This window comes from Rhinopithecus bieti, unplaced genomic scaffold (genome assembly GCF_001698545.2).
Source record: "Rhinopithecus bieti isolate Rb0 unplaced genomic scaffold, ASM169854v2 scaffold_33647, whole genome shotgun sequence".
NCBI lineage: Eukaryota > Metazoa > Chordata > Mammalia > Primates > Cercopithecidae > Rhinopithecus > Rhinopithecus bieti.
The window spans coordinates 965,291-989,334 of record NW_016814745.1 but is presented as its reverse complement, the minus strand read 5'-3'; the positions used below and the strand labels follow the sequence as shown (position 1 = coordinate 989,334).

Genomic DNA, 24,044 nt, shown 5'->3' with positions numbered 1-24,044 from the left:
GTCGTGCATGTTTCAGGATAACTGTAGAGCCGTCTCTCTCGTGCACAGTGCCTGGTCCCCTGAACACAGGCAAGCAGAGGCATGCATGCAGGCATACTTAGCATGCACACTCACAGCCCATACTCCAACCAGACAGGCAAGAGTGGAGCCTTCCTGTGCACAGCCTTAGTGAGAATGATGTGGAAGATGATGAGAACTTTAAAAAATTAGTTCCTTCATTTGTTAAGGTCTTAAGTTGAAAAACATTGTCTGTCCCTTGAAGGAGGTGATATTTCCTTTGAGTTGAGCTAATAGAAGAAGGTAATAAAAATAGCGATCCTGGGTTTTTTATAAACCTGTGGCAGAGTCTCATTCTGAGCATCCCAGGAGAAGCAAGGACCCCTTTTAAACTCTGTCAGAACCTGTTCCTCTTGGGTTCGTAGTCACATTACTGAATTTCAGTTGTTCTATGATATGCTGAAAACCCTTATTTTCTGTGAATTTTGTAGAATTTCTCTTTGGTCTCAGGAGGTAGCTCTTGATGCTAGAGAGGCTTCAGAACTGAGCTCTTCCTTTCCCCAGATCCCCAGGGAGGAGGCCCTCGAAAAGTGCACACATCCAGACATGTACACATGTCCCTTAACTTTGCAGACACACTGTACAGAAAGCCTCCTTGAAGCCACTAACCAGAAGAGCCTCATTTCTCTCTGTCAGCTCCTGGTGACACCACTGAGGGGAAAAGAGAGGCTGGCACGTGCTGGCTCTGGTTCCACTGACTGTTGCTGTTTAATGTAAAGATGCCTCCTGGTGCTGGCTGGAGTTTGCTTCCAACTCCTCTGTGTTCTCTCAGACACTTTCTGAACACTCAGGTAGTGCCAGGCACCATGCTGGGCACAGAGTGGAGTGAGGCAAGGCCCCTGCCCTCCCTGGGAGGAGGGTGTTGAGGGGCAGGTGAGCACCAGTCATTACAGATTCTGCATCCTGGGGCCGAGGGACAGGAGCGCAGCCAGACCCTGGAGGAGGTGGAGCTGCTGAACCTCAGGGGAGCTGGTCCTCTACTGTTTCTTCCAAAGACCCATACAGGGACCTGCACTCCCTGTTACGTAAAAGCTGTCTGAGCTGTGGGGCAGGCAGCGAAGGCTTCTGTAGGGAAGCCCGCCTCTCTCCTCCTCGCCCTGACTCAGTCTGTCCAGCTCTGCAGCAGCCCCGCCAGAAAGGCTGTTGTCAGACATATACCACCCAGGCGTTTAGTCTCATAGCAACAGAGTGTGGTCCAAGGGGGTTTGCGGCCCACAGGCAGGCACCACTGTTTGCCCCTCTGCTAGAGACATTCTGTTCCTCAGGGATAGGAGGCCTGCTGCAGAGTGGTTAGTTCCTGAGACCCACAGCCCCGACTAAGCCAAGAGAACTAGCCTCCTCGCAAGAAGCGGGGCAACACTCTGCAGCTGTCTCTAGGAAGAGTTGGGGTCTTGTGGTACTGCCTTTACTGGATGCCTGTCAGCCTGGCACAGCGTGTCCTCAGATGTGAACTAGAAAGTGGTACTGTGTCCGTGCCCATGTCCGTGGCTGCCTGCCCTCAAGTCCACCTCCAAGGAGAGCCACTGGTGTTTTCTCAGGGAGGGAGCAGGCGTGGTGTCCAAAGACAGGAACCACACATTTTTTTAAAGGGGGAAATGCTCTCCGGAACCATTGACTCCTTCCTGGTTCATTAATCCATTTTCAATCTTTGATTTCTTAAAGCCAACTGAAAGTGAAAATGTCCCTGTCCCAACTGCTACACCTGGGGTAAGATCAGTGACTAGTCCCCAGGGGCTGGGCCTTTTCCTTGAGTTTATTTGACCATGTCGAGTTTTCCACTGGTTTTTCTGTATTCTCCATGATTGTCCTTCCAGAACAGTGTCTGCAGTGGTTTGCATTCATCATCAGTGTCCAGTACTCTTGACCAGCCCAGCGTTCTCCTCTAACACAGTAGACTATGTGGACATGCATGTGCTGTGTGGACGCAGTTTTCCAAGCTCTGTGTTGTTAGCATGTAACTCTTCCTTTCATATCATGCTTTTTAAGATGAAAAGGCCCTAGAATCACATCTTCAGTTCTTACCTCTGTCACCTTTGCATCTGTTGCTGTTTTTCTGAAAGTGTTGCATGTTCTACTTTCCATTGGGTTTGACCTCTCCATGATAACCCTTCAGAACTCTGAAGAGAGCAATAGAATCTCCATCACCTTTTTCCGTCTTTTCCGAGTGATGCGATTGGTGAAGCTTCTCAGCAGGGGGGAAGGCATCCGGACGTTGCTGTGGACTTTTATTAAGTCCTTTCAGGTAAGAGCCATGCCAAGGACTTCTGTCTTTGTCTTTGAAGATCATATGTAAGTCAGTGATTGTCCCCATCCTAGAGGACCCAGGCTCCCCCTGCGTGGCCACTCTGTGGACCTAAGTCAATAGAAAACATGGAATGCTGGAGAGACCCAAATCAGCATTTCTTGGGTCAATCACATGGGATTACTTGCCTAAAGGAAACAGAAGAGAAAGCAGGAAGGATCCGTAGCCGAGAGATCTGTAGCATTTCCAAGACTAAGAGAGGTGTGAGGCCTGTAGCCCTGCAGTGCCCCCAGGATGCCTGGTGGTGGTGTGTGAGGGCCGGGTCCCAGCAGACAGCCTGGAAGCCCAACGGCCTCTCTCTGACAAGGCTGCAACAGTGCTGTCTGTTGGCTAGTCTAGACACAAATCAGAAACTACCACCTGGGCTAGCCACCATCACTGGGTTATCTTGCTCCTGACAGGGTCACAGAGTTCGAGATATTTAGGCATATACCATACCTCATTTGTCACCTCTTATTCGCCAGGCTGGTACAGCTCGGTTCCAGACTTTCCCAAGTAGAACCAGCTTTTCCTGTACCTGCCAGTACCCTGCCCAGATATTCTAGCCTTCTGGACTGATTCCATTTGGAAGAGAAGGTGTGGGAAATATGAATTCTTATTAAAAGGTGGACCCATGTAGGGAATTTGTGGATATCCACAAACATTAGAAAGTGAATCCTGCATCTTCATTTTTTAAAATAACTATTTTTCATTTGAAAGTTATAAATGTTTACAATAACAAATGAAGCTGTCCAAAGACATACAAAGAGAAAGTTCAAACTTGGCCCTCACCCACCTCTGGGGTAACCAGTGTTACCCTCCCAGTAAGCATTTGTCCCTAGTGGGTGGGATTTTCACAGGTAAAAGGGAGAAGGGACAGCAAGGGGGGTGGTGCAGGCACTCACAAGGGAAGTCACAGGTCCTGCTGGGGAGAATGAGGTTGGAGGAAGGTAGAGTGGGGGCCTCAGGCAGGCGAGCCTTGGACTTGCTAAGGCACAGAATCCTCGACAGTTATTATTCATTTAAAGTACCAAAACTTGGGAACAAACTGCTCTAAAAATAGATAATTCGGAGGTAATATTATCTCACTTTTTAAATAAATTCTTAAAGATTCAATCTGCCACAGGTAAGAAAGTCATGTTCCAGAGCAGCAGTTCATAAAAGCAGAGAAACTGTGCAAACAAAAATCTTAAACATTTGGCAATCTAGGAAGAAAATGCACTTAGGTATGTTGAGGAAAGCCTGAAATAAACCCTGTGGGACCCTGCTGAGCAGTCCAGCTGCAGGGAGGGCCAGGCTGGCAGGCACAGGTCAACAGCTGGCACAGGTCTAAAGGTGGCTGAGCACCTGTGAGCCACTGACTTTCTGACAAGCTCTGTCGGATAGTAGAGAAAGCGGGTGCTTTAAGCGTGTGTTCCCAGAATTAAGCCTAACACTCTGGGCACCCTATGCGGGTGGACGTGTTGGTCACATGCGATGAGGTAAGACAGCAGTTGACAAACATTCGATGAAAGGACGGGGGCTCTGTCAAACACTTGTATTTGGTGTTTCTGAAGGTAGCCACACTTGGCGACCCCCCAGCTCGCTCCTTTTCTTCCCTGGCACAGCCCCCCAACTTAGCAGTTCTTTCAGAAGTTGTGCGTCTTAAGACAGGTATTTTGCATTCTACAGCCACAGCCAGAAAGTGGTTCTTCCCCTCTGACCCAGTAATTCCACTCCTAAGACTTCACCTTAAGGAAATACTTCAGCAGAAGCAAGGTGATTTTGCATAAAGATATTCCTTTGCAACATTATCTACAATACTACCCCCCAAAACATACCCACAAAAGAAAGTGGAAGTACTGTAAATGTCCAGTGTTCTGGAGTGGTTTGATCAATTGTAATTTCACCCAGAAAATCCAGTAATGAATTTAAGAATTATGAGAGTTATGTGTCTATGTTAAAAATGTTTAGGATTAGGCTACAGGGTTAATGACCATGGAAAGCACATCCTGCCTGTGATATTGTAACACTGGGCGTGCATGTGGATGGTGTCATCAGGACTAAAGTAGCTGGGCAGGGCTGGGATTTAAACAGTTCTTCCTCACTGTCGATGTTCTTTCATGGTAGCACGTGGAATAGAAAGGAAGCATGTGGCCACTTATGGGTCTTCTCAGTCTGTGCCAGCTGGCCAGTGCTGATCCAAGTGCCTTTTCTCTCCCAGGCACTCCCGTATGTGGCCCTCCTCATAGCCATGCTGTTCTTCATCTATGCGGTCATTGGCATGCAGGTAAGCTCCAGCCATCTCACCCTCAGGGGCCCTTTCACTGGGTAGCCCCAAATCTGTGGCAAGATGTATCTTGACCAAGTGAAGTAGAAGCGTTGTGATTTTTTCAGCCAAATGCCTCTGCTGAAGCCATACATAGGAAGACGAGAAAGACACGGCTGCTTAGGAGAGAGCTCCAGGGGAGGCCCAGGCTCAGAAGAATGTAGCGAGGTTAGAATGCACCAGGAAAAATTGCATTTCTTGGCAGAAGAATTCTGCTTTATCATAACAAAGTGAAATTCACTTGAAACTAAATATTTCCAGATGCTAAGACTGAAGAGAGAAGCATGTGGCCCCTCGTGGGTCTTTTCAGTCTGTGCTGAGCCATCACAGGGACAGAAGGCGGGTGTTGAGCCAAGTGCCTTTTGTGACCATTGTTGTGCTTTAGTTTCCACGCCTTTAAAAAGAGGCGTGAAACTGGGCTCTTCTGTGACCCAAGCAGAGGGGCTACACCCTGCTTCCCAGTTCCTCCTGGGGGTGGGAAAGGGACTGGGCCTCCCTAACACAGGAGCCCTAACACCACGTGGGCGGTGGGATGGGTTGTGGGTGGAGGGAGGCAGCCTCTTAAGAATGGAGACAGTCGAAGAGCCCAAGTGGCTCTAGATCTCTGCTGACAGGCTCCTTGCAGATTCTCCACGTGGGCAGGTGCTATCTTTCAGGTAAAGGAGGGATGTAAGTGAGAAAGAAGTAAAGTGATTCTGTGATTCTAGGGGCAGAGAAATGGTAGTGCTTTTTTTTTTTTTTTTTTTTTAAATCCTGAAAGCATAGAAGCATTTGCAGGTCTGTAGGAATCTTACCAGGAGTTAGGAAACAAAAGTCAGCATACTTGAGCCTCTGTGATTCAGCAGCATGTGGCGCTGTGTGCCCTGGAAGGTCTTTTATCACAAATGTTCTCATATAAAAAAGCCATCTCAGAACTGCAAGCTGCATGGCACACACCACCCCAGATTCACCCAGCAGGCATTTGTAAGCATCTGCAGGCTTCTCTAGAATGTCAGTCTGCTTCCTAAATCTCACAAGTAAAACTCTTCACTACCTTCCCATTGCCGTGAAGGTAAAGCCCACTCTTCTGCCTGGGGCTCACTGCCCCTGCCTGTTGGCTCCTGACCTTGTCTCCAGCCTGATCTTTTTCTGTCTGCTCATCACACATGTTACTTTCATTCCCTCGGTATCTATGCTGTTACCCTGCTCCTATGTACGTGGTGCTTCCTCCACCCGAAACACTCTTCACCTTTCTTATCGCCTGATGTATCTTTCAGTTCTGAGTTTACATGTCACTTCCCCTAGAGGCCTTCCCTGACCCAGCCCCGCAGCCTTGGGTAGATGAGCCTGTCTCATCTTCCCTGTGTATCTGGACCACCCCAGCATCATCACTGGGGTTTGATGTTGCCTGGCTTACCTTTGTGTCTCTACCCTAGGGTAAGGGATCCTCAAACGTGAGACAGTGCCCCTCTGGAGCACCATGTTCCCAGTGTGTAGCCTGCTGCCTGGCACATGGTTGTGCCTGGCAGATCTTTGTTGAATGAGTGAAATGCCAGGTACCATGAGAAAACTCTAGTTAGTAAAGATCAAACCTGAGTTAGTTCTAAATTCACATACGGATTTTTTTTTTTTTTTTTTTTTTGCATGACGAAATCTATTCTCTTTTTCCTAACAACTTCTCCACCTAGATGTTTGGGAAAGTTGCCATGAGAGATAACAACCAGATCAATAGGAACAATAACTTCCAGACGTTTCCCCAGGCGGTGCTGCTGCTCTTCAGGTGACTGCAACTGGCTTGGGTGGTGCTCCTGGGCAGGGGTTGTGAGTCTCCTGCTAGGTCTGGGTCCAGAGGGACGGAGGGCACAGGTTATTAAAGCAGCGTGCCTTTCCCAGTTGACTGTGATGGCTTTTTGTTTTTGTTTTGTATTCTTAAACACGGACCCTAGCATTTCAAACACAGGAATTTTGTTGGATTGTTAAAACCGCTGTGGTAATCCCGATTGTGGCTGACATAAGGTTTATTAATTTGGGAGTTAGCAGGGCTACTTAGGCCACCTGAAAAATTGTAGGATGTATGTTTATGCATGGAGGCATGCACTTAAACACGACCAGGAAGACAGAAACTTAGCAAAAATGTCTAGGCCTTCTGCACAGCCAGTGGAGAACATCCTAAGATGTACGATTTCAGATTTTATGGGATTGCTTTAACTTTGTAAAACAAGCTGCCTTCATAGTGAGAGAACTTGCTAGAGATCATGAAGTATTTCTAATGACTCTAGTGACTGACAAGTCATTTGCAAGTTAGGTGGTTTCCAACTCTGCCTTCAACAAAATTGAACAGAGACTTAAGTTGTTAAGTATTTTGGTCATTAAAAATAATTAATAGGCCAAGTGCAGTGGCTCATGCCTGTAATCCCAGCACTTTGGGAAGCTGAGGTAGGTGGATCACTTGAACCCAGGAGTTCGAGACCAGCCCAGGCAATATGGCAAAACCTGACTCTGCTAAAAATATAAAAATTAGCCAGGTGTGGTGGCGACTGCCTGTCGTCCTAGCTACTGGGGAGGCTGAGCCCGGGAGGTCAAGGGTGCAGTGAGCCACGATCACACCACTGCACTCCAGCCTGGGCAACAGAGCAAGACCCTTCTCAAAAAATAATAATAATAATTAATTATTGTTAATTATACAAATGTTTAAAGTAGAGAAGACACAAAACTAAGCATCCATTTATACGAAGACTATTAGTGCACTTGCATCAGATGATGGCTGTAAATCCAAGGGAATTGCAGCAGCACCTCCAGTTACTGTGATAAGTTACACTTGAAAATCAGTAGGAATTTCACATTTCCATGAATTCAAATTGGATTTGCTTCAAATGACTTAGGTTTTTCTCTAATTATGAGTTTTTCTCCCCTAAGATCTAAGCTTTAAATTCCTTCTTTCCTCCACTAAAGCCCCCTTTGTTCTTCATCTGAAAAAGGTGTGCGACAGGTGAGGCCTGGCAGGAGATCATGCTGGCCTGCCTCCCAGGGAAGCTCTGTGACCCTGAGTCAGATTACAACCCCGGGGAGGAGTATACATGTGGGAGCAACTTTGCCATTGTCTATTTCATCAGTTTTTACATGCTCTGTGCGTTTCTGGTAAGTGATCAACATAGCTCCCCCTCTCAATTTACAGATGCTTATGTAGCATTCAGTGTTCAGACCAGTGACCTTGCCCCATCCCATCACCTGAGGACAGTTGATGTGGATGAGCACTCTGGACTCCATTTGGCAGCTGAGGGCTTTTGTTTAACCAGTCGTGTGTCACTGCCGCCACCTTTGTAAGCAGAGATGTGGTGCTCGATAATAGGCTTGGAGCAATTACCAGTCACTTTAGCTTCTTAGCATTCCTTTCTAAAATTTCAAAACCAGTGCATATGGTGGTGACTTTTTAAGAGTGTGAATTATTTGGTGATAATGAAATTATAAAACTGCAATGTGTTTCAGAAGGCCTTCCTTCCCCAGGACTTAATTAAAGCCATTCCAGAAAGCTAGAATCATACTCTTTTCTTAAACATTCTCCAAATAGAAAGTTTTTTACAACTTCTCTTGGAGACCGGGGTCCCCATGTTTCATGTCCATGTCATGAGAAAGCCTGTGCTCAGTTCTAACCCAATCCAGCTGCAGGTGAAGTTCTTCCCTTCTGATTTCCTTTTTCAGATCATCAATCTGTTTGTGGCTGTCATCATGGATAATTTCGACTATCTGACCCGGGACTGGTCTATTTTGGGGCCTCACCATTTAGATGAATTCAAAAGAATATGGTCAGAATATGACCCTGAGGCAAAGTAGGTTGAAAAAGATTTGATTTGGTGTGTGTGGGTGGATTTTGGAATGTCAGCTGTGATTTTTGTGGACTGGACTGAAAGTTTGGGCCAGTTGGTACTGTTCCTAGACCTCACATTGTATTTTACTTCCAGGGGAAGGATAAAACACCTTGACGTGGTCACTCTGCTTCGACGCATCCAGCCTCCCCTGGGGTTTGGGAAGTTGTGCCCACACAGAGTAGCATGCAAGGTGAGTGTCCTGTGTGTATGTCCGGCAGCCTCTCTTGTGGAAGCTCGGTTCATTCAACAAACACTTGTTAAGTGACACAGCCAGGCCTTCTGTCAGGTGCTCGGGATGCAGAAATGAATAATATGTGGTTCCTACCTCTGGGGAACTCTCAGATTTGTAAGTCTTTGGACACCCTGTCAGGAACCATCAGAAGAGGAAGGGAATTCTGTAATTTGTCATTGGGTGGATGGTAGGGAAGGCGACATTTCAGTCAGGTCCAGAAGGAACCTAGGAGTTTGTCGGAGGCAGGAGGGGCTCTGAAGGAGGCAGGAGAATGGACATCAGAATGGCAAAGGGTGAGCCACTGGGTCACCCTTTGGCTAGGACATAAGAGGAAGTGTCAGAAGGCCCCAGGCACAAGCTGAGCCTTCTCCAACCTGCTGAGGTCCAGGAGAATGGGGAAGAAACACGAATGAATTTCAGGTTTGTGTGGTAGGAAGTTGGCTGTTGTCAGTGGAGAAGTAGACCTGAGGCAGGGGGAGCAACCAGGAGGCAGCAGAAGTGGGAAGAGAGAGGAGCAGGTCGCTTGGAGATTCACTTGGGATGTGGAGCAGGGAGGACTCAGTGGCCTGGGTGAGGGGAGGGGAATGCTAGGAGAGCGCATCCCCCAGCCTCGGCAGTGGCGGGACACGGTGCTGTGTGTTCCACACGTCCCCTCTGCTACAGAGCTTTGTGGCCACCACAGGAGATGGGGCCCCTTTCCTAGCATACCAGGCTCTAGTCTCTCAGGGTTGGATCCAGGTCTCCCACTGCAACCCGGTTCTGTGTTTCCATGCCAGAGCATGCTCTCAGGAACCCTCAATGAGACTTTTCCTTCCACAGAACTCACGGTGCAACAGCTTACATTTGTTGTAGCAACAAAAAAGGATTTCCCTTTTTCAAGGAGAAATGCAAGATTTGTCTCTTGAAACTCTGCCTTCTAGAAATTCATCCAGTCTGTATAGTAACTAGTTCTTGCTCCTCATGGATCCAAGGAGATCCTGGGGTCAGGGGTTTTACCACTCCAGGATGCTGAGTCAGCTCTAGACAGAAACCAAGGTAGCAGAACTGAGTCTAAAATATGTTTCAGACTCAAAGAAATCCCTGAACCAGATGCATGTTCCCTGCCCTGAAAATCCAGAAAGCCCTCTAGGCGAGTCCTTAGGGTCCTTGCCTCTCTTTAGGCTGGACTCTAGATATAGAAACAGAGCTTGACTTTTTTTTTCCCATAAACTTCCCAGTACTGGCCTCTTTTCTGCTTTCCAAGAACAGTGTGGGATCCAGTTCACTGATGTCATCTTGTGTTTAAATTTCTAGATCCTTTTACATAAAGCTTTCAGATGTTTTGAGGCACAGTCGTCCATTTTGCTGACTCAGGAACTTGCCAGGAAAAGTGAATAAATGTCCAGGATTTCCTGGCTGCCTGTGCTGGTTTTGGTGAGGGGGCCGGGCGTTAGTAGGAGGACTAGGAGTTTGGGTGGGATAGACTATGCAGACACAAGATTCCAATTCATCAATATGGAAGAGAAAGAAAGTCTTTTCTTTTGGAACATGCTGTTAACAAAAAATAAGAAGTTTTTAAGTATTACCAACATCACCATTAATTTAGTGCTTGCCATGTGCCTCACACAAAACTCTTGTGTCCGTGAGTCCTTTAATCCTTGCAAGTTCCCATCATTGGGCATATCATCTGCATTTACAGGTTGAAGTGACTGGGGCCCAGAGAGGGTGTACCTCACCCAAACTCTTTCCAACTCTCATTGCTGGTGTTAAAGGGATCAGGATATAGAAGACAAGTGGGGAGCATGGATCCTGCTCTGAAAGACCAAACCCTGGGAGAAGCCACACAGACTCATGCAAAATGCTACAGGATGTACATGATGGTCTCACTAGGCAAGGTCTGAAGGACACTCCCTGAGTTGGGAATAGTAATGGATCCTGTTGGTTGAGAACCTAAGTCCCAGGCCCTGTGCCTGGCCCATTGTATCTTACTTCCTTTAACCCTCACAACAGCTTTAAAAATGTGCCTGGAGCTGGGCGCAGTGGCTCATGCCTATAATCCCAACATTTTGAGAGGCTGAGGCAGGAGGATCCCTTGAGGCCAGAAGTTCAAGACCAACCTGGGCAACAAAGTGAGACCTCATCTCTAAAAAAACAAAACAAAACAAAACAAAATGTGCCTGGAATGGAGGTCTGACCCTAAGACCTCCATTGGGATTAATGAAAAAAAGGAGAAGTCTGTTTGAACAGTGAAGTTTCACAGTTTAAAATACAAAACATATCATCTGCATGTCAGCATCTGTATTTCATGACTCAACCTTTGATCTTTGTCATCCCAGAGTCCCCCAAATGATAGGTTGTATTAATCAGGGTTCTCCAGAGAAACAGAGCCAATAGGATGGATATGGAGGTGTATATGTATGTATGTGTGTGTGTATTTGTGCGTGTGTGCATACAGAGGTTTATCATGGGGAATTGACTCATGTGATCATGGAGGCTGGGAAGCCCCATGGTCTACCATCTGCAAGCTGGAGCCCTGGGGACCTGGTGGTGGTATCTGAGTGAAGTTCTGAGAACCAGGGGAGCCCATGGTGTAAGCCTCAGTTGAAGGGCAGGAGAAGACTGATGTCCCAGCTTAATCAGGCCAGTAGAGAGAGAATTAAATCTTCCCCCACCTTTTTGTTCTCTGTGGGCCCTCAGCAACAGGATGAGGCCCACCCACATTGGGGAGGGCATTGCTTTACTCACTCTACTCACTCTACCAATTCACATGCTAATCTCATCTGGAAACACCCTCACAGACACACCCAGAAATCCTGCTTAACCAACTGGGCATCTCGTGGATGTCAACTTGAAACATAAATTAACCATCATATGCATACCCCTAAATGGCTATTGAATTGAACTGAGGGTTGACTAGAAAAGAGATGAGTGATAAATGGAAAATAAACATCCAGAGGGATATGGCTGTGGTCACTCATTTCCTTTCTACAAAGAAACTTTCCTTTCTTTTTACAGAGATTAGTTGCCATGAACATGCCTCTCAACAGTGACGGGACAGTCATGTTTAATGCAACCCTATTTGCTTTGGTTCGAACGGCTCTTAAGATCAAGACCGAAGGTAAGCATTCCCTGCCAGCAAGACAAGATGGCAGGAAAGGAAAAGGACAGCACATCCCATCTTGCCTTCCTCATGTGGGCCTTTTCTTGGCCAAGGGGAGGCCCTGGGGAAGGGGCTGGCAGGTAGAATGGAGATGTCCACGTCGGGCTGGCCGGCTGGCTCCTGCCTCCTGTTTCCTCATCCTTTATCTCCTTCCTTTATGCCTCACTTTGTCCCAGAATGTTTTGAGTTGACTCATACTACTGCTTACTACATAGCAGGGGAAACAGGCAGGGTATCGGAGCAGAGATGGAGCTATCACAAATGAACTCACTCCAGCCATCCCTAACTGGTTGTATGACCTGCAGTGAGGGATGTCACTGGTCAGAGCTGTAGTTTCTTTCCCTATAAAAAGGAAGTAAATACAGGGATGTCCAGGAGGTCCTGAGATGAAATGAGGTGATGTCTGCAAAAGCTCCTTTGTAGTGCCTAGCACATAGTCAGCACTTGAGAAATACAGAAGCATCTTCCCAGCTGAGAGACCAAACCAGCATGGCCTTCACAGCCATGCTCAGCCCTGGTCAAATCCTGGTAAAACAGGCACTAGAGTGTGGCCATTGGAGCTGGCTCAGTGGCGACTTCGCAGGTGGAATGGAAAGCAGATTGCAACAGGCTGAGGAGTGACCAGGAGATGGGGGGAGGTGGGAGGTGGAGACCTCAAGGAGAGCTCACTCTCTGAGGCACTGGTGGAGGAGAGGAAAGAGGAGGCAGCAAGGGACTCATGCCCAGTGCAGGCAGGTGACTTCTTACAACCCTAGAGCCCAGGGAGACGCAATCCAGCAAAGCCAGCCTCTTTCAGCCTAACAGGGGCACCTTGTGGCATGCTTGTCTGTACCTGGCCCCAGGCCAGCATTGTTAAGGGCTCCAGAAGGCAGAATGGTCCTCTATGCTGACATGTTAGTTGAAAAGACAAGTGTAAGCTCATCTAATAAAAGGCCAAGGTTATGTTGTATGGATGGGCACATATAGTAGGAATTGAGAGTCTTATTTGGGTGAAATTTAGGCTGGATCTTCAAGGAAGGAGGTACGATTTGGAAGAATCTGTGAAAGAGCGGAAGGCAAAGGCATTCTGGGTTAGGAACAATGGAAAGCAAATAGCAGGTGTCAGTTGTGGGAGGGCAGGATGGAATCAGAGTGGAATAGGCCTTGAATCTCAGGGTGAACCATGTTTGTTCCCATGGTGGAGGGACTTCCCACTGGGAAGGCATGATCTCTATTGCTGAACATACGAAGTGTGTTTGCCCCTGGCTGGGGAGAGCCTGGTGGGAGGGGAGCCCCATCAGAGAGCAGTGTGTTCATCCAGGTCAGGCTGGGACGAGGCTGTGCAAACAGAGGAGGAGCTGGGGAACAGAAATGAAGCTTGCTTTTCCCCTTTTGTTTTTTGAATCCAGGAAACCTGGAGCAAGCTAATGAAGAACTTCGGGCTGTAATAAAGAAAATTTGGAAGAAAACCAGCATGAAATTACTTGACCAAGTTGTCCCTCCAGCTGGTGGTCAGTGCAATCTATTTCCTAAGTAGTCCTTGGCCAGTGCTTTGGTTTTAATGTTAGTGTCTCCAGAAAGTCCAGAGAGAGTTTGCAAAATGCTTTATGTATCAGTTAGAGCATTAGGGCCAACTGATAAAGAAAGCCCTTTGGCCATTTGGTGTGATTATTTGGGGTTTAATATGAAGAACATTCCAGACAAAGGAGAGGCTTCAGTGAAAAGCAAACCAAAACTCACATGGCTGGTTTTGCAGGGATTTCCTTTCTGGTGGAGGAATTCATGTTTGAGAACAAGACTGTGATCTCAAAGTGGAAAGCCTATATTTTTTGTCCAAAATGAAATACTCAAAAGTAGTTTGCAATTGCCCTTCAGTATATTGTTGAAAATGTCCCATGAAAATAGATAGCTTTCAGGAAATTACATTTTGAAATGTTCTTACCAAGACTGAATTTACTACCATAATTAGCAAAATGCCCTTTTAACTAACAGGCATGCTTATTTCCTTTCGTTATTTATCACAAAATAACTAACCTTCTTCGAATTTTATATATATAAAACCATCTATATATATACACACATACAGTATATATATATGTATATGTATATATATATATATATATATATATGCATATTGGTTTTGCATTTTTATTAAGTACATGTGGACTTAGACGTTGGGATGGTTGTTTTTGACTGTTCTGTTTCCAAGTTTTAAAGGTGCAGGATCTGTTCACCCAGGACCACCACACCAGCATTCTAGCATCCTCGGGCCATGGGCATGTGATGAGCCTTTGGTGTGTTTCGTGACCAGCCAAACGTTTATAGTGTCACTGCCCCCACAGCTTTCGAGACTGGTCTGGCTCAGGTCTGATAGCTGACTTGGGACCCGGGTCACCCCTGAGAAGGTGATGAGCTCTGGCTCTTGGGGTGCAGACAGAGCAGCATGCCAGCCAGCTCTGCTCCTTAGCATGAAGCGAGAAGCAGCGTGAGCTTTTGTTGCTGAAGGGGTTACCTGTAGCTGGCACGGCCACCGGCTCAAAGCTGGGGAAGACGGTCCAGAAAGAAATGATAAAAGGAAAACAAATGAACCACAATAACAAAACAAAAAACCCTGAGAACCCTGAGAACCCTGGAGAACCTAGAGAACCCTGGCTTCCCCCAGGAGAACTGATACTGCACATTTAAAACAACTCTTTGGTTTTCATTCTTTTCTTTGTAGCTGCACATCCAAGAGCTTGCATGGCTTAGATGAAATGCTTTTGAAAAACTGTTGTAACAATGTGCTTGAGGTTTTTCTGCAGCCTCCATTTCTTTCACCTCGCAGTCTTTCAGAATATTCTGAAGCAATTCTGTTTTAGGGTGGTGGCATGGAATCAGAGTTATCTCTTGCCAACTGTATTCCCCTACATTGTTTCTTGAAATACGGATGCATGCTTCAGAATAGCGGGCTATGCCTGTCTATGTAAACCTTCCCCTGTGAGCCGAGGACCCTGCTCCTCCCTTGCTCCACCTCACATCTCTCTTGGAACACCACCTTCATCACAACCAGCCAAAGTCCCACGTTAATGCCCATCCTCGTGAAATGCCCTTGGAGGGTGTCATTTACATTACTATGAAACTTCATTTCTTTTCATTTTACCAAAAGAAAAGTCCAGAATTTAGCTCACCATTGAAGCTCCCTTCCTTTGAAAAGCTGATCAACTTTTAGCTTTATCAGACTTCTAGTAGAGTGGAAATCTTCTTCTTTCTTGGTCCAATAACTGGACTTAGCCTTTTCTATTTCTTAAAATGGATTGGAGTTTAGGATGACAAGTTTTAATCTATTTCACAACAGCAGTGAGAGGCAGTGTGAAGCACAAGAAGAGAGAAGTGGGGCGTTAGGAGGAGACGGAAGGCTCTGCAAGCTCCCTGCCTTTGTTGAGTGATATGCCCAGTGCAGGGCTTATCTGGGCTGAATCTCATATGAGCGCTGTGGCCACCAAGGAAGTTCAGAAGGTAGTGGCCATCAGGCTTTGGTGCATAGACTCTGGAAGAGTTGCTGGACAGGCTTTGCTCTCCACATTCATCATTTGTCTGTCTTTCCTCTTTTATCTTCTAGTAGACCCATGTCCCCAACCTTTCCTGCATCACAGCCCACTTAGAAAAGGATATTTGCATACCCCTCTGAGCAATAGATGTGGAGTTCTTGAGGCTGAGGGCCTCAGCATCCTCTACACCATCACCTGGTCAAGAAGCAGGAGACTGGGTAAGGCCGGCCTCCACTCCAGGTGGCTGCGACTGGCAGGTGTGGTGTGCTCAGGAAGTCCCTTTTAGCCCTGGTGATAGAGCTGAGTAGGATGCTTGTCTTAGGTGGGTTTACTGGTGTGCTGTGAGGCGTGGCCCAGCTCCTCATGAGCCCGATGATGAAGTCAGGAATGAACTGTGGATCTGTGGGCACACATCAGGCTTGCTTCACTCCCAGTGGCCGGGGGCCTCGGCTGCCCCCTCGCCATCAGTGCTGAGCTGCCTCATCTCTGCCTCTCAGCTCAGGTTCTCACCTCTGCTCTTCAGCCTTCCTCTGCCATCTTGTGGGTCCTTCCCCTTCATTTCAGAAGTTCTCTCTCCTCCCCGGGACTCTCCTCCATCCTTGACCTGGATCCTTTGCTCCTTTGCCCTGAAGAGCACACTGAGCTCCTCCATTGCCTTCTTTTCAGTCCGGAGCCCAGACAGCCTCCTTGTATTCATTCCTTCTGTTCCTTCCTGTTCTGTCCTGCTGTAGCTTTGACTTTTCTTGTTCTTAGGAACTCTTCCTTGGGCCTAGTCTCCTAATTAGCTCAGTGTCTCAATGGAGAAGACGAAGTGACCCTTCAGTTTTCTCCTGTAGAGCCCTGGATGGGTCTGCCTCTGCTCTGGAGGCTGAAGGGAGATCAGAGTTAGGCCTGCATTTGCGGGAAGCATCAGGGTGGAATGAGGTGTGGATCTTCTGCAGGTAGAGCCAGGGCTTTTCTGGGCCCCACAGAGAAGACTGAGAGCCCTGGACTACAGAGGAAGGCTGTGGCATGGCAGGACACCAGAGACCATCTCTGGGGTCCCTAGAGGCACTAGCTAGACAACAGTGTGTCCACCTTTTGTGTGCAGCCTGGGACAGGGATACATTTGCATAGTGTGAGAGGCAGCTCTGAAGAAGCCGGCAGCCATTGTGGCTGGAGACGGCCATCTCTGGAGAGGTGGTGTGAGGATAGGACCCCAGGCTCGGGGGGCACACTGTCCTGTGTTAAGGTCCCAGCTAGACTGAGCTGGGCAAGTCATTTGGCCTCTCTCCATCTGTTGACGGGGGCGTGGTGAGCAGATCCACCACGTCAGAGTTGTGAAGAGGCCATGAGACCCACATGGAATTCTTCTTACACAGGGCTTGGCACCTATAGGTGTCCAACAGTAGGGGCTGGCTAGAGCTAGAGCTGATATTCCAAACACACCCTGAGCAAATAGGGAGGCTGGAGAGTACAGCAAGGGGTGAAATACCAGGACCTAAGTGTTCTCTGCTCACCTCCTTGCCTTCTTGCCTATGGACCTTGCATCATTAGACAAGCCAGGACTGATTAGGGACTGTGTTTTACATGCTACTCAGAGCCTTTGGCTTACCTGGATGCCCCCTACACCATTCCAGGACTATCTTGGCTTGGGTTTAGAAGGAACAGAACACTTCTCCAGGCCAGACCACCTGAGACAGCCTTCTCACACAGTAACACTCAGTGGCTTCTGACAGGGAGGACTGGAGAGACAGCCCAAAGAGGCCCGGGCATCTCCAGTGGGGACCACAAGATGTTGGCAGCACCTCCTGGATGGGCACTAAGTGAAGCCCACCCCGGGTGCATTAGTGAAGGATGATGCTTCTCCACGTCCCCCAGCCCATCAAGCTCCAGGATCCCTATGAATGGATGCCACCATCGGCACATTTTAAAATAAGGGTAACTCGGGCTCATCATCATCAAGTGCCCAGCACTTAGGACAGCCCAAGCCAGGCAGCTGAGTGCTTTACCTGCTTCCTCCCACCTAATCCTCATGGCTCCTCTGAGAGGCTTATCCCCACTTTACAGATGAGAATACAAGCTCAGAGAGGTTGAGCCCCCTGCCCCCAGATCAGCATGTAGCTCTTGCACGGGCAGCCTGGCCTAAAAGCCAGCTGCTCTGCAGCCTTTGGACCAGCAGCCATTCCTCCTTCAGCCTCTGCAAGTTGTGGTCAGTGGACCGCCAGGCCCCACATGGCCCCACACACATGCGAAGGGGTACTAAAGTGGTCGTAAGCTTTACCCCCAAGAGACACAGCACACTGAAGATTTGGTGGCAAGCAGCCGTGGGAGAGCCGTGGGGCACATTTACATGTCCAAAGTGGTTTACCATGAGACAGCCAGAGCCTCTATTCTGCCTCATGCATCACCTTTAAAGTCATCAGCAGAGTTCTGATTCCCCAACCATACATGTTGGAGGTTGTTTCTGAACAAAGCAAAAATAAGCCCAGCTCAACTTTGAGGTTGGTTGGAGCTGTCACTACAGTGCAGTAAATGAGCTGTTCAGAATTACAAACCAAGATATGGTATACGGAGCTTATTGGTGGAGAATGTGGGGCGGGGAGCTCATGAAAATCTGAATTTGCAGTCACTTTTCTAAACCTTCCTCTCCTTCTGAGCGTGTATGTCACCTTTCTAGGTCTCTATCTTGAGACGTCGGGATTTGGATGGTTAATTGCCCTTGATAAGTTTATGGTAGTTATACATGCAAATCCCTATGCACAGGGGTGAAATGTGGCCCGTGAAGCCTCCTTTTGTTTTGTAATTTTTATTTTAAGTAAATAACCAAGACAGCATTTCATAGTGTTACTAATATGCTGCTCTATTAAACTCATAACAAATGTATTATTTTCTGCAACCTCGAATATCAGTTCACTTAACTGACACTAATTTTGAGCCTTAGTTGCTTTGCAAAACCTTGCTTTTTGCTGGTTTGAGACTCCTCTGTTACATGCTGAGGCCTCGGTGCCTTCTGCGCCATACCGCCCACCCGCCCCACTCTGCCCCTGCCCCTGCCCCAGCCAGAAGCAAGTGTTTAGGCTCTTGGTCTAACGTGCTGATTCGGGAGAGCTCTGTCTGGTCTCTCCGTTTAGATGATGAGGTAACCGTGGGGAAGTTCTATGCCACTTTCCTGATACAGGACTACTTTAGGAAATTCAAGAAACGGAAAGAACAAGGACTGGTGGGAAAGTACCCTGCGAAGAACACCACAATTGCCCTACAGGTGAACTGTTGTCTCATTTTGTTTTCTCTCTTCACTAACGATTTTACAAAGCTTATTTGAAATACTAGAGAGCTGCCTATTCATGGTTGAGCAGTACCACAAGGATTTTGTTTAAACTGAGATACTACACACTCCCCCAAATGTGGACTAGCCATTTCTGGGCCACAAGGTAAGTGCTTCCCTCCCCGCTGCCTTCCCCGTGGAGCCCTGCACCTGCCACCACCCACGTGGCAGGGCCGCCAGGACGGAGAGGAGCGAGTGCTGCCCTCGCACCCCAGCCCCACCAGGCAGTGTCCTCCAAGCAGGCACCCACCTTCCCCACGGCCCTGGGCTCCAGGGTTCTGGCTGCCCAGTGAATGAACAGCTTTCCATCTGAACGCAAGTGCTTTGTTTTGTTTCTGTTTGTTTCTTACCCCACTGCTTGTTGGTTTTTGGTCCATTTCAGTAACATCCATCACCTCCTAGTATGTACTCTCTGTGTGTGTGTGTGTGTGTGTGTGTGTGTGTGTGTGTGTGTGTGTGGTGTGTCTGTCTCTGTGTGTTGTCTCCTGATGGCCACAAGGCCAGCTGTGCACATGCTATGCTCTCATGCCCCGGCCAGCCTCTGGGCCCTCTCCCTTCTCCACCTGGGCCCTGCTCCAGGCTCCTAGAGTGTGGATGTGGCTCTCAGGAACCTCTAGTACCAGCCAGGGTCCTTGCATGTGAGGAATGTAGAATCCTAGGGAAGCCCAAAACTCTGGGATGGGAAGCAGGTATGTGGAGGGGCAAAGAAGGCACGATGAGGACCAGCAGGAAGAGGGGCTAGGAAGGTGGTCTGTGAGTGCCGTGGATGAAGGAGGCAGGGCAAAGAGGGAGAAGACGCTAGGGACAAGGAAGAAGGAACCACAGAGGCTGACAAACAATCTGAAACAACTGACCTCTGCTGCCCCGAGTGCTCGGAATCCATCATGGATAGGATAAAGACTTTTTAAAAATCTCTTTACGCCACAATTTTATGCCCCTGTTCTCAGCACATGTTAAATTTGGCCTTGTGGGTATTGATAAGGTTCAACATGGAAGAGTCCTTCACTCTTTTCCAGGGAAAAATGCCCAGCATTGTTGTGTTCAAAGTGATGGTAACAGCCAAAATGAGGGCTTATCTTTGATCTTGCTGAGAGAGAGAATATGAATATGAATATGAAAGCGAATGAGTGAATGACAAACATGAGCTGTGTGTGTATCTCATGGGTTAGTAGATGGCCTTGTGTGACAGTGACCTGCTGATTCATGGTGAAACCTCTGCTCTACCCATACAGCTACAGGGGCTGGGGAAAGAGGCATATGAGGGTTGGCAGGTGGACCATGAATCCGACTGAAGACAATGATCTTACTGCCTCTGATCACGTATCCTAAAGGTAGCTGAGGGAATCACAGGCTCAGTCACACAGCCCGTTGGCATCTCAGGTGGTAGGATTTACAGATGAAGCTTTCTCACTTCCAAACAATCCAGTTTGTAAAAGTGACAGCCCTCCTCCTGGTCTGCAGCTCACAGCTAGCCTCAGAGAGAGAAAGCAAACTGCAGAGATGTTTGCAGATTGGAAGAAGTCTCCGGTCCATCCCTCCTTGAGGACAGTGTGGCCAGGTTGGATGCCCGGAGAGGGAGTGATGAACATGCTTCTGCAGGCTTGTCCTTAACGGAGCCCCCTGCCCAGAAGACGAGACTGGTTAGATGGTTTAGTTCCATTTCCCACTGCCCTGGGCTTGTAGGGAATTGCTTATTGTTCTGGGAACCTAATTGGGACCAGAACTTGATAACTTTTCTGGAGGGGGGAACATAGTCTGTCATCGATGGTTGATGTCCTAACTTACAGCCAGCAAATTAGCTAGGTACCACAAGAATCTTGCATTTTCTGTAAGAGGTGTGGGTGACCACTTGGATGCAGGGTCATTTTTACTTTTTCTGAACCCCCAAGACTTCCCAATTAGACAATTTCAGCACTTTCTCTAGTGGCTGGAAATAGTGCTTTGATGTTTTAAGACATGCACAAACAACGCACAGCTAAGTCATTACCAGGTTTCACGCCTGGGGTTTTCTGAGTCTTAAGTTGAAGGGTCAAATGGCATGAATTACAGTGGCAGGTTGTGGGTTAAAAGACTCTCTTGCTTTGTGTTGCAATAATGTTGAGGGTTTCTCCTAAACGTTTTTCATTTTATTTATAGAGTTTCATTTTATTGATGAAATGCAAACATTTCCAGTTAGATGATACCAACATATTTTCACATGGCTCCATTGGGAGCTGAAGCATCGTCTGTAATTTATGTTGAGAATGCAGCCTGGAAAATTAAGTTGTGTTCATAATCTTAACAGAGAAACTGAAAATGTACTTGATTCTGAAACATTAAACATAGACATTTTTTTTTGTCTCCTTAAAGGATAATTCTAATTGCATTTTGGCTTCCTGTGCTGTAGAAATGGCTGTGAGTGTGATGTGTTACTCCATGTTTAATTAGCATGAGGAGGCTTTCCTTTCTGCATGATGAAATACCGGGTGACGATGTAGCAGTTAGGAAAATTTGGTGGGACCGCAGTGGGAGAGTTGTACCACCAGTGTAACTAGGACAAGGACACAGCCTCGGGAAGCCGGCCCCAAGAGTGGGCGTGGCCTGTTGAGATTGGGGGTGGCTTGCCTCCTCCCACGGCAGGGTGCCCCATGGCTGACCGACTGCGTGCTAATGGGAAGTGGAGCGTGGCCATCGCAGTGTGAGCGCAGAAGTGCGGACCTAGGCATGTGCGTGCTTGTGCTGCGTAGGGTGCAGTCTGTCTGAACAGCTTCCAGGACGGGCCCAAGACCTCTGCACCCCCACCCCCAGAGAATGTTTTTTCAAGGACACACATACGCACTGTGGTTTTGAACCCTGTGGGCTCCATCTGATCTCCCTGTGTTCAGACCAACTGCAATGCTGCCTCCCACATGAAGGGGAATGGCTTGAGCTCCTGGATCCATGTATGGGAAGGAGCTCGGCATCCGGTGTCTTCTGGCCTCTGTGGTCTGAATGAGTGTGCAGTTTCCATCCTTCCATCCATCTTCATCATTAAAACCAACCTTCTCTCCAGCCCTTCTACAGAGGGAACCAGAGAGAAGCTGCATCAGGTCTTTTTTAATTTCCTCTTGCGCATCTCCTACATGCCATGTTCACTTTGGGTTGACTCAGCATTCGCTCGTCATCCATTGTTGCTACATCCAAGTGACCTACGAGTTTCCACTAGGGGCAAATAAATAAAGGAACACAGCCATGCAGCCATGAAAATTCTCAGTCCCCTTCCCAGCAGACAGCAATGCATGCTGAGTGTCCCATCAGACCTTCTAGATGAGGACATCTGTGCAAGTTACAGACACTCATTAGTCCAGTGTCTTGTGGATGAGAAAAAGACCCCTAAGTAGGAAAAGTTTTGTTCATTTCTCTTTCTTTTAACATTTAAGAATTTCCTTTCTGCAAAAGACACGCACTCCAGTGGAATCCGAGGACACTATGTCCCCCACTCATCCCAGATGGGAGCCTTTCCATCCCTTTTGTAGAAAAGCTTTGGAGGGATAGTCCTTTTGCCTGTTTGGAAGTTTGGTTTAAGGAGGAGACCATTATTTCTAGCTATAAAGAATTAGGTTGTTAGGTTGAATAATTGTAAAGCCTGTGCCCGAGCCACCAGTTGGTGATGCAGGTGGTTGAGGGGAGATGTGGGTGGTATGTAAGAAACAAAGGACTCTCAGCTGCTGCTGTGCCCTATGTGGTCTTCTTAGGGAGGCTCGATGCATAAAGACAGAATAAAATGGGATCCTCCACAGAGATTTTATCTGTAGAAGATTAAACACCTGTTGCCTGGTCACCTTAGTCTAAAAAGTAGTGGAGTTTTGTTTTATTTTTTTAAAGCATGATTCTACCTGAAGCCATCAAAAGGCTCTTTTTAAATTTTTTTCTTTTTCTAATCTAAGAGGAGAACAGATGCTAACAGATGAGATTTCACCGGCTGATTCGTTTGTTTCAGATGCTTGAACGGATGCTTTAGAATTTTCTGCCTGAGCTACGGCACCAAGCTGGTTAGTCGGAAGGCGTTTGTGGCTAAGGCCTTGAAAGGGAAAAGTCTCAAGTGGGCTTATTTCTACTGAAACAGCATTTCGGAAGAAATGCAGGAAAAAGCAGACCCAAGGCCCCAGGGAGACCCCTTCCAAGCAAAGCACTCCTCCGGAAGGTGGAAGCGGGGCTGTGGCTCATCTGCGGAGCCAGGGCTGCCTCTCGCGGACGTTGCTCACGGTGGTTCTTTTTCGTGAAAGGGATCGTACAAGTCTTAACAGTTTTCCCTTCCAAGCAGAGACTCAGAGAAAGGGAAAGAGTGAGAGAGAGCAAAGGAGGGGGGCAGCTGCCCCACAGAGAAATGAAATGAACACAACTTCCTGATGCTGGCCAGTAAAACAAAAAAATAAAATAAAATAAAAGATTAAGCAGACCTGCCTAAGGTGGGCATCTGACTCCGTTCCAAAGTCCTGCATCCCTAGTTTGCCCGAACTCCCAAAGACTGGCAGGCCCCTCGGCGCTGAGCTGACAGAGTTCCTTTTGTATGCCAGTCCACCATGACCTCCTGAGCGTCCGGCCCTGCTCTCTGCAGTGACCCAGTCCAGAATGCAGTGAGAAGTGGACAGGCCAGGAAGCTCAGATACACCCATTGAAACTAACACATACACCCCGCATGCCAAACTCAATCCAGGCAACACCTCAGGTTCCATCTTAACGTGTCCACAGGAAACACCACCACACCCAAACCTCATCTAACATTGTCCGTCTTTAATTCGTGGTCAGAGCCAGTCTGGGGATGCCTCTTTGGAAGCAGTGTGGTCTAGTTTCAAGGACACTGGGAGTCAGGGAACCTGGGTTCTAGTCCCAGTTTCAGCTTTCACTTGCTGCGTGACCTTGGGCAAGACACTTAACCTCTCTGTGCCTCAGTTTCCCCCGTCTGTAAAATGGGGTTAATAATGTCGACCTACCTCACAGGGCTGTTGTGAGGAATAGCTAAGTGATTGTAAAGCACTTTGAACGTATAATTGCTTATTATTAAGACTACAACAATAATAATATCATATGCCTGTTTACTACCAGAACTTTAAGAAATTCTTGTTTTCCTTTGATCTCTTTTCTGTTCTGTACTGTACTTACCCATTGAGAAGGAGAATTCCCCCCTTTTAAAGATATCTAGGCAGTGCACAAAGATGTCAACAGAGGTAATTCTGCAGGTTGCATTTTCACATCTTAAGAATAGCAGATTTTTGCCCAAGATGTTGGTTGATGAGGGTGTCTGGTCTGGAATTCTCAGCTGATTCCAAATGGTGGTTGGAGTCTGTACATCTGATGCTGAGCCCAAGACACCCCAAGTGGCCAGTTGGGATTTTAAGATCAACATTCAA

At 47.6% G+C, this 24,044-nt stretch overlaps 1 protein-coding gene across 2 annotated transcripts in view; it reads left to right on the top strand.

Annotated features, from left to right (window-relative positions):
* CACNA1D (calcium voltage-gated channel subunit alpha1 D) overlaps nucleotides 1–24,044 on the top strand; it is a 334,500-nt gene that overhangs the window by 289,302 nt on the left and 21,154 nt on the right. The window contains exons 30-39 of one of the 2 annotated variants that reach the window (XM_017851882.1): nucleotides 1,720–1,764; nucleotides 2,171–2,299; nucleotides 4,542–4,607; nucleotides 6,314–6,405; nucleotides 7,604–7,763; nucleotides 8,325–8,452; nucleotides 8,585–8,681; nucleotides 11,718–11,820; nucleotides 13,251–13,352; nucleotides 18,482–18,612. In XM_017851882.1, coding sequence (XP_017707371.1) covers nucleotides 1,720–1,764; nucleotides 2,171–2,299; nucleotides 4,542–4,607; nucleotides 6,314–6,405; nucleotides 7,604–7,763; nucleotides 8,325–8,452; nucleotides 8,585–8,681; nucleotides 11,718–11,820; nucleotides 13,251–13,352; nucleotides 18,482–18,612 — 1,053 coding nt within the window. The remainder of the gene's footprint in view (nucleotides 1–1,719; nucleotides 1,765–2,170; nucleotides 2,300–4,541; nucleotides 4,608–6,313; nucleotides 6,406–7,603; nucleotides 7,764–8,324; nucleotides 8,453–8,584; nucleotides 8,682–11,717; nucleotides 11,821–13,250; nucleotides 13,353–18,481; nucleotides 18,613–24,044) is intronic. The other variant, XM_017851883.1, reaches the window with a different exon arrangement.